Source organism: Microtus oregoni, unplaced genomic scaffold (assembly GCF_018167655.1).
Source record: "Microtus oregoni isolate MIOR12 unplaced genomic scaffold, Mior012 000036F_ref0000092, whole genome shotgun sequence".
NCBI classification, from domain to species: Eukaryota; Metazoa; Chordata; class Mammalia; order Rodentia; family Cricetidae; genus Microtus; species Microtus oregoni.
In genome coordinates, this window is record NW_024543095.1 from 23,975,890 (window position 1) to 23,993,974 (window position 18,085).

The window sequence follows — 18,085 nt, forward strand, 5'->3', positions numbered from 1 at the left end:
ACAGAATTTCCAACGTAGTTGATGTTATTTCCAAGTTCACATTCAAAGAAAAACATTTTTAAAGCGGGCAATTTGCATAAAACGATAGGCTACCTTCTCCCTTCCTTGGATGTGAGAGTTGAGCCTTGCCTCTCCAGCAGGAGGGATGGTTGTTCCAAAGCCAAAAGGAAGCCAATCTCACCCCATTCATTGGATACAGTGGGACTCAAAGTCCTTTCAGAGCCTTGAGTTTGATTTGAAGAACAGTCTGCTGTTGACTCCACAGCCTTCTTTCTTTCCTCTCATAACTCATCTCAACTCAAAGACAAGGGAGAAATGCTCGTTTATGACGCCAGCGTCGGCTGTAACAAATTTTCTCTCAGACCACAAGGATTCCCAAGGGTCTCGGTGCTTCCTTCGTGACCTTGCATTGAATTAAAAACTGTAAGGCGCTGGGGCTTAGCTCATTGGTAATGCCAAGTGGGGCAGGAACAAACAGAATGTTTTAGCTGGCTGACCAGAAACTGTCCTCAAGATGAACCCCAGGGACAGGGGTAGACCCAGGCAGGCCCTACACTGATACTGTATTTAACTCTGCACAAAGTCTAACTAAAGAGAATCCTCAGCTTCAGAATAGGCTAGACCATTACCCACAACTCCAGAACATCATCTTTTTATAACAAACGGTTAGTTTTCATCCATGCATAGTACAGCTACAAATTAGGAGCCAAACTGAAGGAAGGAGCGAGAAGAAAGGGTATAGAGACCCAATGCCAAGTTCTGAAATCTTCTGCCCAGAGAAAGTCATTACTTCTCTGCTCCATGGACCCAATCTGAGCTCTACCAATTGGAGGCAGTTTTCCTGAGGGTGCAGTACTGCTCCTCAAAGCAGCACTGCTCATCCGTGGACCGTGATGTGGTCTATGCATGCATTGTGATGCACCTGGAATTCAGATATTATATTAGGATCCTATCTGCACACAGTGAAACTGAGCCCCAAGGCGTCTAGGAAACTTCCTGACATCCAAGTACCACAGAAAACAACATGCAGCCAAGTGGCTATGATGGCTCTTGACGCTGCTGTCACCAGCCATCCTACAGTTAGTCTCCGACTCACTGTCTTTTGTGCCTTGGCAGGGAGGCTTCACCCAGATTAATTGCAATACGGATATTTTTATCGGCGGAGTCCCAAACTACGATGATGTCAAGAAGAACTCGGGCATCCTTCATCCATTCAGTGGCAGCATCCAGAAGGTACAGCTTCACTTCCTCGTCGCTCTTATTGTACGCAGAGTTAAGGCCTGAAATCAGCGTTATCTGCTACGCCTCAGAAAGACGGTTTGAGAAAATGCCAAAATGGTTACAGTTTTATTGTTTAATACGTACCATCTAGTTTTCCACATACCTGTTCCTGGGTTCTGTTCAGTACAAAGAGATTCTAGGAAGTCAGGGTGACTCTTTTTTCAGCAGAATTTCCCCAAATTTTCTAGGGCTATAGGGACGAATTCGGCTTAGGCTGTTCTCTGAGTTACTGTGTAGTTTGTCCCATGCGAGTTCCCACCCACCCATGAGCAGTTGCTGCTTGTCAGTCATACAATGGAGCTCTGAGATTCCAGGGACATTCTCCAGAACCGTGACAACAAAAGAATAGTTTGGTAGTGGAAGATGCTGACCCAATTCCCATATATCCTCCTATTCCTTCTCTTGGGGATGCCCAAGACCCCTCAGGTCATGAGGATATATTCTTTTGACTACAGAAATGTGGACTGACTCAGAGCCCAGACTTGCAGGGTGGCCAGCACTGAAAAAAAAAGTGAGTTTTGACCCTTGGTTAAGCCTCATCATGTTTCCCTTTCGTGATGAGGGGTGGCCTGGTGGACCTAGTCAGGACCCATGACAACGCGTGCGAGTAAAAGATAAGAAAATCCTACCGTAATCTGAAGATTGTGGTCGGGGAAGGCCTCTGGTGTGTGTCCTTACCTCTCAGCGCTGGTTCAGGGAAAGCCCAGCCATCACCTGCCTGCGCTCACACGCCCTTTTGGTGCTGACCTACAATATCACTGGCATCTTGAATCAGGCTTTGGTTCTCCACAGGAGGCATTGGTCACATTTGCGCAGTTTTGAGATAAGAAAAAAGCTCACCCACACACCCCGCCCCCTTCTCCAGCTTTGCCTCTGGATCACCAGGCACACAGCCCTTCTCCCCTGCCCTCTAGGAGACCGCCTTTCCTTCCCTGTGAGTGAGGCTCTGGTTGTGCCACAGTCCACGGGAGACAAGCGCCGGGCTTGTATTGGCTGGAGCACATACGGCTAGATTTTCACCTGCAGCATGAAAGGGAGAGATTAGGGAAGGGTCAGGGTCCTCGCTAGGGGCTTCTCAGATTCAGAACCTGGAGAGGTTTCCTTCCAACCTTGCAATGCTCTTCAAGAGTGAGGTACGTCTTTGGGAAAGGAGGCAGATTTCTAGTATGAAACATCTCTGCTAGGCAGCATCCCAGGCAACGGGGGTTCCCAGGTACTTCTGTCTCTTAGTGTTGCAAAGCTAGCAGCGGCGGCTCCATGGACATGGGCATTCTGCATGCTAAGCTAAGGGCTCAAGAGTTAGGAGGAGGGAAGTCACGCAGTAGTATTCCCCAGCGTTCTCCAGGAATATGTTATTACTTTGCCTAGAGCCATCTGCCAGGAAAGACGGAACAGGGCTCCCCACCTCGGGAAGTGTATGCACAGTGGAGAAACCTGGGCTTTGCTGCATTCTGTAGAGGTGTGGAGAGGGAGGGAACTCAGAAATGTTGAAGAAGACAGACAAGGGCAGTGGGAGAGTCGGAGAGGCCTGGGTTCTGACGTAGGTGACATCGCACAGCATATGGAGAAGTATACGAGGAAGCTGGCTTACAGGAATATGGGTGAGAGGTCACTTACAGCCGCAGAAGTCATTCAAAAACAACTGCATCACCAAAGCCCACCACCATGGGTGACAACTCACAATTGTTAGAAGAAACCTGCAGTACATAGCACCACCTACAGGTGGCGCAACAGGCTGGAATTTCCTTTCCCAGAGACTCTCAGTCAGATCTTCTTCTAGGTAGTCTGTCTGGTCTCTGTCTTTTTTTCAGGCTGCTAGGCCTACACATTTCCCAGGAAGATCTGCCTGAGAATCTTCTTTGTAGCTTGGCTTGTCTGTCCCTCAGCAGGCTTCACTGTTTATATACTCTCCCAAGGAAAAGCCCTAGTAAATCTGGTCAGATTCAGGAATTTCCTGAAGCTGCCTTAAGAAATGTCCCTGCAGAGTGAAATGCTGCCATTTCTGAGGTCACTGATCACCAGAGAGGGCTCCTGTCTGTGGCTTCCCCCAGGTGCAGAACTCAACCCTTCTGTTCCCCTTCATCTGAAGGACCGCCGGATTAGCATGGAGATTTTCTTCCTTTGGCTAACCTCTGTCATTATGTGTAGCTCGGACTGGTAAGCAGCAGGTTTGTTTTCCCAAGTCTTGATGTCTCTCTGTTTCTGTATCCTAAGATCATCCTGAATGACCGGCCCATCCACGTGAAGCACGACTTCACATCTGGAGTGAACGTGGAGAATGCAGCCCACCCCTGTGTGAGAAACCCCTGTGCCAACGGGGGCAGCTGTCGGCCCAGGAAGGAGGGCTATGAATGTGACTGCCCCTTGGGCTTCGAGGGCATGAACTGCCAGAAAGGTACATTTGGGGTCTTAATGTGGCATGGAGGCCACAAACTGAATTATGGGGACCGCTCTAGTTTCTTTTCTCCCCACAATACTGAGCCATGAAGCCAGAACCTCACACACAGTCGGCAAGCGCTCTGTCACTGAAATGTATGTCCAGCCCTTTCTGTAGTTTTTGATTTTGAAAGAATGTCTCACTAACTTGCCCAGGCTAGTCTTAAGCTCATCTAGAGTCCAGATAGGCCTTGAATTTACAATCTACTGCCTCAACCTCCCAAGATGCTGGCAATACAGTCCCGTGCCACCAGGTATGGGGCTGGCGGCACTCTCGAAGGGAGAATTGACAATACGGGTTCCTGGTCATTTTGATCAGCAACTTCAGCAACGTATCAGGTAACTGTTACATCATATAAGCTACTATAATTGCTTAAAAAGATTTCAGTCCTAAAGGAACTCTGTAAGAGTAGCTAAAGGGCCTGTCCAATGCCTACCCTGACCCTTCCCTAAGAGTCCCCTTGTAGGTTCTTTTCCGAAAGTTTAACCTGAACACAGCAAAGACTTAAGGATTTATGCTTTTGAGCTACTCCAAGAACATCCTGGCCAAGGAGTGCCTTTGCTTATGTCCTGAGAAACATTTGAATGCTGTAAAGAGAAACGCTGCCCAAATGTAGAAAAATATGAACAATGCATTAGTTCTCCAAGCCACAGTATGCACAACCTTCTGTCCAGTGCTCTATCCCATGCTATTGAACCCGTCTGGGTCCCAAATGTTCTCATTCACCAGGGACTGCAGTACTGACCAAATGAGGCAATGTGTAGAAACATCACGAAGGCTTCCTGCTGATTGTCACCCTGATACTAACCACTGTTATCACTGATGAGAGAAATCAGCTCCCTAGCAGGTGCTGTGAGCTCCCATCACAGGCTCTGTCTGAAAGGTTGGAAGGGCCACAAACTACAGACCCCGCTTGACCCTGCCTCTACCTACTCAAGGGAAACAGAAGCCTTGGTCTTGGCATCTGGAAGTGGTCTGTACCTGTCCATAGGTGCCCGTATTCTAGGTCACACAGACCATCTTATTTCTAGTCAGAATGGCTCACCTGCCCTAGAGCTGTTATTGACTGAAGCAAACAGGCCTGAAAGAAGTAAGTCAATGAACCTGTGAAAGCCCTCTGCGTGCTTTCTCGTGATTCTCCGCCACAGGTGCCTGATTTCCACCAAAAGGAGAAAACTCTAAATTTTACAGGTAGATATTTTGTACATGGGGACGTCGAGGAATTATTTACAGCAGCTGTGAAGAATATAAAAGGTGCCAATTTGCCAGTTAAACAGCTTAGTAGCATTTCTCACCTTTAAGTGACTTCAGGAGTCTGTCTGACAGGGCACGCTGTCAAACTTTTTTTTAAAAGCAAATAATAGTAACTTTCTGAATCTCGGATTCTAATTCGAAAGAAGTGTCTACTTCAGGAGTGGCCTGTTCCTTTAGAAAACTGGGTTTGGAGTCAGGGCAAATGGCTCAGTTGGTAATGGATTTGCTTTGTAAACATAAAGACCTGAGTTCAGCTCCCCAGCACCCATGGGAAAAGCCTGGTATGACACCACGTGCCTTAAAATTCTAGGACTTAGAACATGAGGACAGGAAAGTACTGAGGCTTAATAGCCGGCTAGTCTTGTGGAATTGATGAGTTCCAGCTTCAGGGAGAGATCCTGCCTCAACAATATTAAATAAATAAATGTTGCGAGTGACTGAGAAAGACACCTAATGTCAACTGCTGTCTTCCACATACAAATACAGACATGTGTGCACACATCAGCAGGAACTCTTAGAGATGAATGTACTATGTGTGCATAAACACACACACACCCCACACACAGAAGAACACAACTTGAATTGGGGGCTTATTTTTCAGTGTTGACCCTAGGTCTGGAGTGTCACAATAGACTTGTCAAGCCTGCTTCTGACACTAATAGTCTGACTATAAGGTCTGGGCTTATGTGAGCACTCAGCTTTGGGGTGATAACAAGGAAAGGGCCAGTTATGCTCTTGTTAGCCTGTGTCCTGATACAGACGTTGTCTGGATCAGGTATAATGTGTTCACATAGTGGCTCTGAGACTTCAGGCTCGTGGCCAGTGAGAAACAGATCTCACCAGCACAGCTGACCCTCCTGTCTCAGCTCCCCAAGCACTGTGGTTGCATGTATGCCCTCTGGTTTCACTATTTTCGTTGTTAGTTTAAGCAAGGAGCAGCCTATAGCACGAATATCCAGAACCAGATCTCACGTAAGCCACTCAAAGAGCACTTCCTCCAAGAGGAAGATGATTTTCCAGATCATTCCTCTGCTTCCTCTATACCCCTCAGGGCTGTAGCCAGGACATCTGACATTTCTCCTCACCTTTCGATGTCATAGGAAGATGGGGCGAGAAAAAGATTCCAAACCTGTGCAGGTCTGCAGACTACCATGGGGAGAGCGTGCGTGCGTGCGTGCGCGCGCACACACACACACACAGAGACAGAGATGTACACACATGTACACACTCAGGCTCACACACACATGCACGCAGACATAACTTTTTGTCCCCCCTGTGAGGTGGGAGAGGGCAGCAGCACTGCTCACATAGCCTCTGAGAGGATCCAAGGGCCCAGCTTCCTCTATAGCATCTGGAGTTACACAGAATCAAGACCCCTAGTGTCAACCTCAGACTCCATGAAGCTACAGGAACTAGAGGGCCCTGCTCTGCTCCAGACATCACTTCTGGCATCAACAAAAGCACGGGGCTAGACTTCATGGGTCTCCTCACCACGGATCCGAAGACTCTCTGTTTCAGTAATCTTTCCCCCACCAAACTGTAGCACCTCATGCAATACTGTCACAGTGAGGACCTTTCTCATCTCAAGAGGGATGTCAGCAAGGCTAACCCCCAGGACACTGTTTCTAACGTGGGCCTTTCTTTCCTCTTTTCTGAATTCTCATCAATCTTTACCACCGAGGTTCTCAGTCCCTCCACGTCCCTGTGTCTAAGCAAGCTGTCAGCATTTTAGAGTTCAGCCTTTCAAACTGCGTGAAAACGGTTTCCAGGTCTATCAGTGACTGGTTTGTTCATGCCGTTTCCCCTCCACAACCTCCCAACACTCACAAACACATGCTTTCACACGAACCAGATGGGAGCTGGGATCTGTGGTCAGATAAACTTGGATAAATCTGAGTTAAACAGTTAACCGCTGTTAATTCAACGCAGTTCTTGTCTCAAAAGGAATGAGAAATAGTTTATGCTGGAGCCAAATCTGAGTGGCATTACTCATGAATTCAGATTGCCTGGAATACAAATTCAGATCGCCTCCAATACCCCCATTCCAACGTAATTGGTTTCTTGGGGGTGTTTATAGTGATAGAAAGCAAAAGGTGATTCATCGAGGCGTTGTGAATTTATTGGTGGGGACAACAGATAGGTGGGTGGGTTGCGGGAAAGCAGGAAAATCCATGGTATAGGTCTCAGATGTGGTCTGGTGACGTTCTGAGCTTCTGGCTTGCTGGAAGCTAGCGCTTTGTTAATGAATCCCAAGATTTCATGCGACAGTCCCATGAAGACTTTGGGTCAGGCAGAGGGTAGACAATGGGTGGCAATTAAGGAGGCTAAAGATAGCACAAGACAATTTGGCTCTGAATTTTCAACATTTCAGTTGCCCACACTCAAAAGTTGTGATCTGTCGTTAGCCTTGTAGAATCTTTTATGGAGGTGTTTGGGGACGGGTGCTGTTTGTTTTTTTAGGGGAACCTCACTTCACACAGCCCTCTCTTCCCCGGAACTTCTCAGAGCCTTTACTATATCTGAAGTGCCTTGGGGGTGCCTCAGGGGTGAACATAGGACACAGTTGTTTTTCGTGGGGTTCTCCTAACACACACATGCGCGCGCGCGCGTACACACACACACACACCCCTGCAAAATAACTTGTTAGCTGTGATCCCTGTCTTACATTCCTGAAAACGGCTGGGACACAGGTGGTGCAGAATCAGGCAGGCCACTAGATGGGGCCATTTCTCCATAGCAAGTGGGCTGTTCGCCACACCTCAAAGCCAACAACCTTGGAGGCAGGGCCAGAGCCTGAGGCATAACATTCCTGAGCAAGGCTAGGCTCTTTGGATGATCTCTCTTGACTGAGCAACACTGATCTAGCACGAGTTTGGCATTTGGATGTTTTATGCCGATCTTAGCAACTTCGTGTATTGCTAGAGCTGATTTGGGTGATTAAACAAATCATTTTGTTTATTTGTGTCATTGTGGAAGAAAAACTGCTTCAGTAGATGTAAACCCACTTTTTAAAGACCATTCACAAACACTTGTTACTAAAACAGGCAAGTCATGCATATTGCTGGGAATTTGTTTTTATAGGATGGTACCTTATTAAACACTGAGAAAATGGGAGTGTCTGAGGTACACTGATCTTTAGTTAGTTGCAGGCCTAGTTGGAGAGATAAATAAAATAAAGGTTTTATTTGTTTCTATATATTGTAGCTACTAAATTAGGTTGCATAGACCTATCCAAAGTGCTTGGGATCAAAAAACATTTCCAATTAGAGACTTTTTTAGTGTCTGGAATACATCTATATACATGAAGAGATATCTTCACAATGGCACTCAAATCTAAATATGAGGTTTATTTGTGTTTCTGATAAGTATCGTTTCTGTAGAACCCAGAAGCAATCTTCTGGAGCATTTTTAGCATGCCCACCTTTTGAATGACATGACGTTGAGTGTGGAATTTTCCAGGTGTCAGCATTCAAAAAGCTTCAGAGTTTGTGGGGATTGAATTGCTCAGCCTGTACACCAAAGAATTATGGACCAAGTGGTGTATTCTGGAAGGGTGTATTCTGCCCTGATGGTTGACCAGTTGACCAGTCTGATTGCTCCCTGGCCCTGAGGTGTACCTAGAAATAGTGCTGCCTACTAGCCTCCTGGATGTTGAGACAGCGGGACTATGGCACCCTCGCGGTCCTCCCTGCCTAACTGCATATGAGTGTGTTTGCAAAAGAGAATTGTTCTGCCAGGCAGTGGTGGCCCACGCCTTTAATCCCAGCACTCGGGAGGCAGAGGCAGGCGGATCTGTGTGAGTTCGAGGCCAGCCTGGTCTACAAGAGCTAGTTCCAGGACAGGAACCAAAAAGCTACGAAGAAACCCTGTCTCGAAAAAATAAAAAAAAAATAAAAAAAAAGAGAGAGAGAGAGAATTGTTCTTTCAACTCTTTTTAAAAAACTCTAAATATCTCAGGTGGGAGATTCTCTTGGGTGAGGGGGAGTGAAACTTGCTCGTGGAACGCTACCCTTTGTTGGCAGTTTTGGCACCACCTGATGGCACGTGCTTTAGCACACAGGTGTGAGGGAATGCCAGGACATTTTCATTAATGCACGAGCCAGGCCATTGCCACAAAAGAAAGGACACAGGAAAGGCCGGGTCTAAAGGTTAGGTTAAAATATAAACTTTTATTAAAACTTAAACCACGAAGGTTGGAAAACAGGCTCGATGGTCACTTCTAGAGCTGATGTTTTTGAATGGAACAGCTTTTGACCTGCATGCCCGCATGCGCTGAGTAAATGAGGGCATTGTCCTGGTACGAGATGGTGTGGTTTCTGGAGAATGCCTGGCCCGTCGTTAATCACGAGAAAGCTTGGTCACAGGCTCCTGCAAAGGCCAGTGGGCGAACGTGTGGCTGGTTGGCTTATTGTTCCTTGATTACATGCAGCCTGAAACTAGAGACCAGCATCAAGCAGCGAGCCATTTTTCCAGGGGTAGTAGGAGGGTGGGTTGACAGTGGAATCTTGGGAGCTTATGATAAATGTATCCTTAGTTCTCTGCAACCCTCAATTGCAATAAGCTCGGCGTGATGGGGAGGGGGACAACACTGATCATGCCCTGAAGAAACTTCCAGGGGCTCTTAGAGCAGCCTAGCCTCCATTCTATTCTGGATCCACAAAAGGTCTTTGTGAGATGGGCAGATCTGGTTCCCAGTGATCCCTGCAGAGTGAAATGTCTCTGAGTGCTGACTCTCCCTTTCTTTTGCACGCTGGCACCTGGCAGAGTGTGGGAACTACTGCCTCAATAGTAAGTACAGTAAGTCCTGGGAGAGACTGAACCGCCTGGGCCCCTGCCACAGCCTGCCAGCTTGGGCCAGGCCAAGAGCTCAGCGCAGCCAACTGCAGGCAGAAGGGAGAGGGGGCGGGCATCAGACACACCAGCCAAGCTACCAGGGATCTGCCTTCCGGAGTGGACCCCCATGCTGGCTTTCTTCTAGTTTCCTGGAGAGTGCTAAACTGAGGGCGGGGGGGGGGGGGTTAGCTGGCTGCCAGCTGGATTTAGTTTCCAGAGACAGGCACCTTCTGAGGCTCTGTTTGCAGAGCTGACTTGTGACAAACACGTTATAACCATTTGAAGGAGCCCAAAGGGAAGGATGGCTGTTGGACATTGGCCCACAAGTGGGGCCAACAACAGCAATGATGGGGCCGAGCTGTGCCTCTCACGCTGGAGTATGCAGAGCCCACTGGGGCCTTCTTGGTTATGTTTAGGCCAGGGCCAGGCTCTTATGCCAGTCAGCTGGGCCCTGGTCCAATGCCAGTCAGCTGGGTCTTTCCTTCCACTTCCTTTTCAGCACACAGTTCAAGAAACCATGGTCTGGTCCCTCTACCAAGAGCTCCCTGCCCCTCCTCTTCTTCCTCCTCTTCCTCCTCTTCCCCTTCCTCTACCTTGTACTCTCCCTTCACCCCATCACCTCTGCTCCCCTTTTTGCTTCAGCTTTCACGGTTCCTGTGTCCCCTCCTCCCTCTGTTTCCTGGCCCAGAGGCTGTCTATCCACTAACCTTTCTCTCTCATTCTCTTTTCTATGTTTAAAAGTCAAATTTAAACTCTCCCCTTGTCCACAGCATCAAATGATACATTTTTTTCCCCTGGGTTTGGAGTCCTTACACCACGTCTTCTTCATATCAACCATATGTCTTCTTAAAACTGTCATTGTTTCATAGGCTAGTCATTCTCTCGTTTTACACACATTGGGGTGGGGGGGTTGGTTTGTTTTTGTTGGTTTTTTTTTTTTTTTTAATTTGAGATGTGTTCTACCTTGGTTTTGTTAACTTCTGTATCTTTCCAAAGAGGAAGAAGGTGATGCGGTTATTTCTCCCAGAAATCCCCTCCACATATCCCAGCCTGTGACACCACACACCACACACGCCTGTCCTTTTGATGTGTACGAAAGGGTGATTCCTCAGGGAAACCAAGTGATGAGAAATCGGGAGGAAGGAAACTCACTTCTAAAATACTGGAAAGTAAGGGGTGGGCAGGAGCCAGAATGAGGTGGCTGTTCTCGTTCAGGGTCTGCTATAGTCTTAGCTGGGGAGCGTGGGCCAGCCCTGGGCCCTTTCTGTCTCTCTGGGACTAGCCAGGCCTGTCCTCTCTTTGTGATTCTCCATGAATTCGAGGTGAGAGCTTTGTACAATTGCATGTGTCTGAGCGAAGACTCAAAGCTCAAACACTGCACTGCCTATTCTTTCACCAGAGCTGTAGGAGTTCCGTAGATGATCCCTAAATAAAGAACCCCACTGGACTTTGTTTGGGGATGACTTTCTTTGCCTCCCTTGGCAAAACTCTGGGGTTATCCCCAGCTGCTCTCCACATGGCTCAGGCTCTCCTCCAGCTTCCAAGAAGCGCTGGGGACAGTTCAAGTTTCAGCACATTGCAACGCCTTAGCAGCAGTGCCAAGGCCAGTGACAGTGACCGCCAGCCCCCAGGGAAGGGAAAGAGGGGAGAAACCACTGCCAGGCCACTGGGCCAGGCTGCCATGAGCCTGGCCAGTGCATGCTCAGTTCAGAGGAAGGGGCTGACAAGTTGTCAAATGCCACATTCCATGGCTCGCTTTCCGGCCATGTTACTGACACGGGTATGAGCGGAGAGGTCAAGAGGGCCACATGCCTCATAACTTCCATTTTCTGTTCTGTCTCAGCGATTACGGAAGCCATTGAGATCCCGCAGTTCATCGGCCGCAGTTACCTGACCTATGACAACTCAGATATCCTCAAGAGGTAATGGACCAGCGCCGTAGCTTGCTCCTTCCCTGGATGTCAGTCTCTCAACATCACTCCCAGAGCTTATCCTTATCTTCCATGCCAGGCAATAATTCTCCCCGCGGACAGAGGGTGGGGGTGGGACACATGAAACAAACATAGAAACAAGAACAAAACAAAACAAACAAACTAAACTCGAAGGCATTAGTTTTCCAAAACAACCCCATTTGTTATAAGCACTCCAAAGCTTTCTGGTCAAAGGGCCTGGAAGAATGTGACTTGCTTGCCCCTGGGGTTTCCAGTGTTCCAGTTTGAGAGACAGAAGGAATTGGACACTCCTGCGGCCGGAGTGTGATGACATACCCCCCACCCATGACCTTAGTGGGGCTCTTACCTCTGTGCTACTCTGTGTCATAGCCTGCAGATCTGCCTGGAGCCAGTTGTAGGACTCAGCTGCTCCCAACCAGACACATAGCTCACAGCCCCTGCATCCCAGACCGGTACCCATGTCTCCAGGAACAAAGGTTGACTGTGCTCCTGGGGCTCTGCCTGTGCAGTGGAGATTGCTCAGATTTCCTCCTGTTGAGAGAAGAGCGTGACATAAGGACAGGAGGCATCATACAAATGCCCAAGTTACAGCTTCTGGTCCCTGGAGGCAGGGATGGGCTAGAATTTCAAGCAGCCTGTATATGTGGCAAGGAGTGAAGCTGGCTCTTAGGGAACCCTCTATCCAGCCAAGCTTGCTGTTGGCAACTTCAATTTGTCCCTTGGTGCTCTGTCATTGATAATGTGATAATGTTCATCTACCTTTCAACCATTAGCAAAGTTGTTCTAGAATTTTCCTTTGCCTTTAGATTGGGTTCATAGTACCAGATGACAAATCTTTAGTCTAAAGCCACCCTGCTTTAGGTCAGAATTTAGGGTTTGGGGAAGCAAAATTGATTGAAAGATCATTTTTCTGGATCATTTGGGGTGACTGTAGGCATATCAGACTATTACAGTGATTTCAATTAGGATGGCCACATAGTCTCATATATTTTTTTGGTTCCCAGTTGATGGACTGTTTAGGAAGGATTGAGAGGGATGGGTTTGTGGGAGGAAGTAGTCCCTGCTTTACTTCCCAAATCACAGCTTCTGCTTATTGCCTTGGTATGAGGATTTCAGTGAGATGCATTTCCAGCCAAGGTATACTTTCTTCCTTCTTTGGTCCTTTTCCTCCCTACCATAGAAGGTCATTCAGTCCCCCAAGGCAGAGCGTTCTGTAAGGAGCCCAAGTGGTCAGCCTGCAGTGCTTGCAGAGGCCACCCACAGTTCAGGGGAGCTAGTGCCATGGTGGTGGCAGGAGGTGGTCAGAAGCCTCTACTAGAGCACATGTGTTGGTGTGTGCAGGTAGACGTGTGTGCACCCATGTGAAGCTATGCAAATACAAGTGTTCATGATCTATTTCAGTTTGATGCCTTCAGAGGGTCAAGTAGCATAAAACAATTGAAAATGTCCTAAACAGGAAGAGGACTTACTCTAGTAAGTACAGTCTTTAACTGGGCTGATCAATCCAGAGAATCTGCTCTTTCCACAAAGACCCCAAATCTCATTTATATGTCTGTCATGTGACCCTCAGCAAATTCCCTAGCTGTTCATAGGACACTCATAAGATGATTATCAAATTAGGCAATGTCCTATGGAAGTGTAATAAAGACTTCCCCCAGAGTCCTCTAGGTAAATTGGATAGTAAGTTATATGTCTGCTCTTAATTCAAGCATTGATAAGAGAAGCGAAATTGGCTTGACTGGTTCATGCCAGTCCATATTGCCGAGTGGGGCAAGGAAGATGGGATCAGAGTCAGAAACTAAAAGGTTCCCTTGGAGACTTTTCAGGGTTGAATTGCCTGTAGCTGGGCTGTTGGGCTTCCTGCATGAGGAAGACAAGCTTGGTGCCTTCCTGTCTAGACCAGGCCACGGCAAGCCTTTACAGGAAGCCCGCCAGTATTCACTACTGACTGTATCATAGAACCCTGGAACTAGGTGTGAGGGAGACAGGGTGATGGTACCACCGATGGGAAAATGGAAAGAAAAACACTTTCTCTCCACTCTTCTTACCAGAATGGGTAAGGAAAAAATGGACCTCGTCTGTGTCCCTTGATGCTACTGTATATGCCCCGCCGGCAGTGTAAAGGCCACGGAAGTGGCACAGCCAGCTTAGGAAGATCTGACCATCTAAACTCCAAGAGCCTTGGCTCTAGGTTCTCATAGTGTCTTGTTAATGGCCACATTAACTTACATTTCCTTCTGCCTCACCTTTGGCTGGAGCCTCTCAGGCCCCATCAGAGGAATGTTGATCATTTTAGCCAGATGAGTTTCTAAACTAGCCTTCGGAAATGAGAGGCACATAGGAGCCCGGGAGCCTCTTCCCGGGGATGCATACAGCCCGAAAGCCGTTCTGCTCAGACACCCACTATCCTCATAGCTTCCTGTGATTTCCTCTAGGAATCTGTTATGTCACCCTTCCAAGACCCACAGCCACTCCATCAAGTCACCTCCTTTGAGAACCCCGACCTTGTCCATCTCCGCCTCCCCTCCAGAAAGGCCCAAGGACGGTCACTGCTGCCCATACTGGCCTTCCACTGCCATGATTAGACCCCAAAGAAACTACTGATTTCAGCCTTGTAGAAATTGCGAAGCCCACTTTCTGCTGGGAAATGAGGAGCAGCTTCCCAAGAGACATTGAGTAATGGGGCAGGAAAGGAGAAAGTCTGGTGCATAAGGCCATCTGCCTGCGACTGTGACGCCGGCCAAAGTCTTCCTCTGAAAGTGTTCCCTTGCAGGGTCAGATACTGCTGCTCACTGAGCATCCGGGATGTTTTATGAGCTCTGTGACTAGAAGGGGTAGAGCTCCTTCTATTCGCCTGGAGTGCATAGATGCAGGGAGGGAAGTTTATCTCCACATCTGGTTACTTAGGGAAGTCCGGGCTGACTCCAAACAGATGCTGGTGCTTGATTTCACGGACTCCCTTGTGCATTTCCTCCAGGGTGTCGGGAGCCAGATCAAATGCCTTCATGAGGTTTAAGACGACCGCCAAGGATGGCCTGTTGCTATGGAGGGGGGACAGTCCCTTGAGACCTAACAGTGACTTCATTTCTCTGGGCCTTCAGGATGGAGCCCTGGTGTTCAGGTAACTTCCTCCCAAGCTCTGCCCTCAGTGGCATCTTCAAGTTTCTTCTCAGACAGTACAGACGGTGCGGAAGAGTGGTGCAGGAGTAACCCAAGCACACTCCACTGGAGTTGGCAGTAGCCAAAGGCTCCAGCCTCATCTCTGTCTCTTTTTTTCCCCATCAGTGACATCTATGCCTGTGAGGCAAATCCACACCACTTCCCAATTTTGCCAATTTTCTCCAAGTTTTATTGGACTACTGTCATACTCATCCATATATTCTGTCTCTTATATATTGTCTATATATTGTCTCTTATATATTGTCTATATATTGTCTCTTATATATTGTCTATATATTGTCTCTTATATATTGTCTCTTATATATTGTCTATATATTGTCTCTTATATATTGTCTATATATTGTCTCTTATATATTGTCTCTTATATATTGTCTATATATTGTCTCTTACTGCGTTCCGGCGGCTGTGGCACACCAAAGTAGCTTCCAGGGGAACTGTTTGGTAAAGTCTCAATATTTACTATCTGGCTCTCTGCAGAGCACGTCTATCCCCATTGTTTCAGTGCGTCCCTACTGTGAGCTCCCCACTTGTGGACTGGAAGATGTGAAAGTGATTCTGGTCAGCTTGGGAAGATCAGAAAATCTGACTCAGGGAGCCTTGTCTTTAAATTCCTTCTGCCCGACTTAGTTCTGTAGGCTTAGGGAGCCTGCTGCAAACTTTGTGTTGTTCTGTGAGGAGAAAGATGTGCAGAGTCCTCTCTGCACAGAGCAACCCGACACCTGGATCTTCGTAAATACTTTAGCGGAACTAGTAAGGCTGTCCAAGAAGCTCTGCCTTCCCTTTTTAAAGATTAATTTCTTAAATTATTTTTATTTGTGTGTGCCTGTCTGTGTGAATGCATTTTATTTTATTTTTTTATTTTATTTTATTTTATTTTTTAGAAACAGGGTTTTACTACCTGGTCTTGACTGACCTGGAAATTTTCTATGAACATCAGGTTGGCCTTAAATTCACTAAGCTCTCCATGCCTCTACCTGCATCCCTAGTGCTGGGATTAAAAGCGTTTACCATACCTGCCTGGCAGCTGCTACTCCTTTTAAGTTCGTTTCTATTGCTCCTCAAGTTATCAACAGGATGGCTATGCAGCCGATAAAGAATCTCCTGAACACTTTCTCCCCATTCTTCTCTTTCTAGAATGTGTAAGAGCTCAGTTTCTAAAGGGAGGGCCCTGTCTTGTTAAATATGAAAAACCAGGGCATCAAGATTGTGAAAGGAGGTTGCCCCCAAGTAGCCATACCCTTGGGGACCTTGTTGGAAATGTCAGTCCCCAGGCCCCAGCCTGACCTGATAGCATTGTGACCATTTCACCAAGAGATTCAGTTACCAACTGAGAGCCTCTGCTCTGGTTCTGGGGATATTTTCCCCCATGGTGGGGGCTGTTTGTTAAGCTTTAACTCCGTTAGTACTCCCCCTCTCTGATGAGGACCCCCCCCAAGTGTTCAATAAATAATAAAAAATTAATCAGCTACAGACATAATGAAGACTGAATTCCAGGGCTTTGTTCTGTCGTGTGTGCTGAGCCTAGAGGGGTTACTGCCAGCCAGGTGAGGATGACATGAAGCCGTTGAATTTGAAGAAAAGACATTTTGAGAGGGAACGTGACTCTCACGTCACAGCGTCTCTGTGATTCAGCCCTGTGACAGGGGACCTTGTAGAGGTATGTAGTTGAGGAGCAGACACTGCCAAGTGAGGGGCAGCTCTTCTCCAACAGCGCCTCTTCCCCTGACCTGTGACCCTACCACTGCCCCCTATTCCTCATTGGCCCCAGGGTCAGATGAGGAGGAACCCTCCCCACCCTGTCGGCTTGCTGCTTCAAAGCCATTTCTTTGTGGTTTTCCTGTGGTTAACCTCACCCAGGCCTCAAGTACTTGGCTGTACCCAGAAAAGGGAACTGAAATGGTAGCTAAGTGGAGGGTGGGGGTGGCCCAACTCCCCCTCAGCTGCCAACTAAATTCAATGAATGGAGACCCGAGAAAACTGGCCAGGGGCTGCCGCCAGCTCAGCTCTCGCCCCAGGCCCTGGAAGAGCCACTGCCCACCTCCTCCCACCCCCTCCCACCTTTCTAATATCTTGATCCACCTTGGACTCATACCCTGGGTTACCATCTTTTTCGTGAGCTGCTGAAGTTGTCCCTGGGCTTTCTCGTGCTCTGTGGACACTTCTGGAGCCCAAGCAGGGCCAGGATTGGCACCAACATCTGGAGTCACCCATTGCTGCTCACTGAGCTCTTTCATCTGGGTAGTTCTACTTTATCCATCCATTCAACACACATGTGAGGGAAGTCGAGGTGGGGCTGGGAACAAGCAAGATTATGATACAGGCAGGTGGTCTACAAAACCCCCGCATACAGTGAGTTACTCTCACCGGGAAGCTTGTTCCTGGGCTTGCCCACCCCCAGGCTCTGATGGAGTTAGTGTGGGTGTGCACTGGAATCTTATTGGTACCTAACACCCCAAATGGTCTAGAAAGCATGCCCTGAGAAATAGGGTCTGAAGTGTCCTTGGGGATCCATGCACTTGAGCCCCATGGCCGTGTGATCTCAGGTAAACTACTTCGTTTCTCCCAGCCTCTGGCTCTGCTTCTGTGAGGAAAAGTCTGCTTGGAAGGATTTTGTGAGGATGAACTGAATTAATTTTTGGAGAAGGGCCATGTACAGGGTCAAACATAATCAGTCTTTAGTGGTAACAGGAATACAAACTCTCACCTCCATTGAGTGTTTCCTGGGCTCCGCAAGCTGCAGCCTCCATGAGCTAACAGAGCAATGAAGCCCTATAGGACAGTTCAGCAAAATGCAGTCATTGCTGCTGCTGTTACTATGGTAAGATTGGTACCTTACCTGGGAAGATATGGCTGAATGCAACTATCATCCCAGCTTTTCGGAGGTTGGTGGCAAGAAGATCAGGAATTCAAGGCCATTTTCAAATTGATAATGAGTTCTGGATTGTGTAAACTACAGAAGCCCTTGTTCCAAAAAAAAAAAAAGAAAGAAATAGAAAAGAAAAGCAATCAGAACAAAATGTTCTGGCCTTGAGGAACTTGCATCTCTGAGGCCTAGCTAGAGTGTACACTATTCTCTTGGGTGCACAGACACACACTCAAGGTTGCAGTGTTTCTAACACAAATGGGAGAGAAATCCTGAGATAATCAA

General features: G+C 47.7%; 1 protein-coding gene across 2 annotated transcripts in view; it reads left to right on the top strand.

The window, feature by feature from the left end:
• Egflam (EGF like, fibronectin type III and laminin G domains) overlaps nucleotides 1–18,085 on the top strand; it is a 163,253-nt gene that overhangs the window by 136,540 nt on the left and 8,628 nt on the right. The window contains exons 16-20 of one of the 2 annotated variants that reach the window (XM_041631126.1): nucleotides 1,117–1,233; nucleotides 3,496–3,676; nucleotides 9,737–9,760; nucleotides 11,649–11,727; nucleotides 14,735–14,878. In XM_041631126.1, the coding sequence (XP_041487060.1) occupies nucleotides 1,117–1,233; nucleotides 3,496–3,676; nucleotides 9,737–9,760; nucleotides 11,649–11,727; nucleotides 14,735–14,878 (545 nt within the window). The remainder of the gene's footprint in view (nucleotides 1–1,116; nucleotides 1,234–3,495; nucleotides 3,677–9,736; nucleotides 9,761–11,648; nucleotides 11,728–14,734; nucleotides 14,879–18,085) is intronic. The other variant, XM_041631127.1, reaches the window with a different exon arrangement.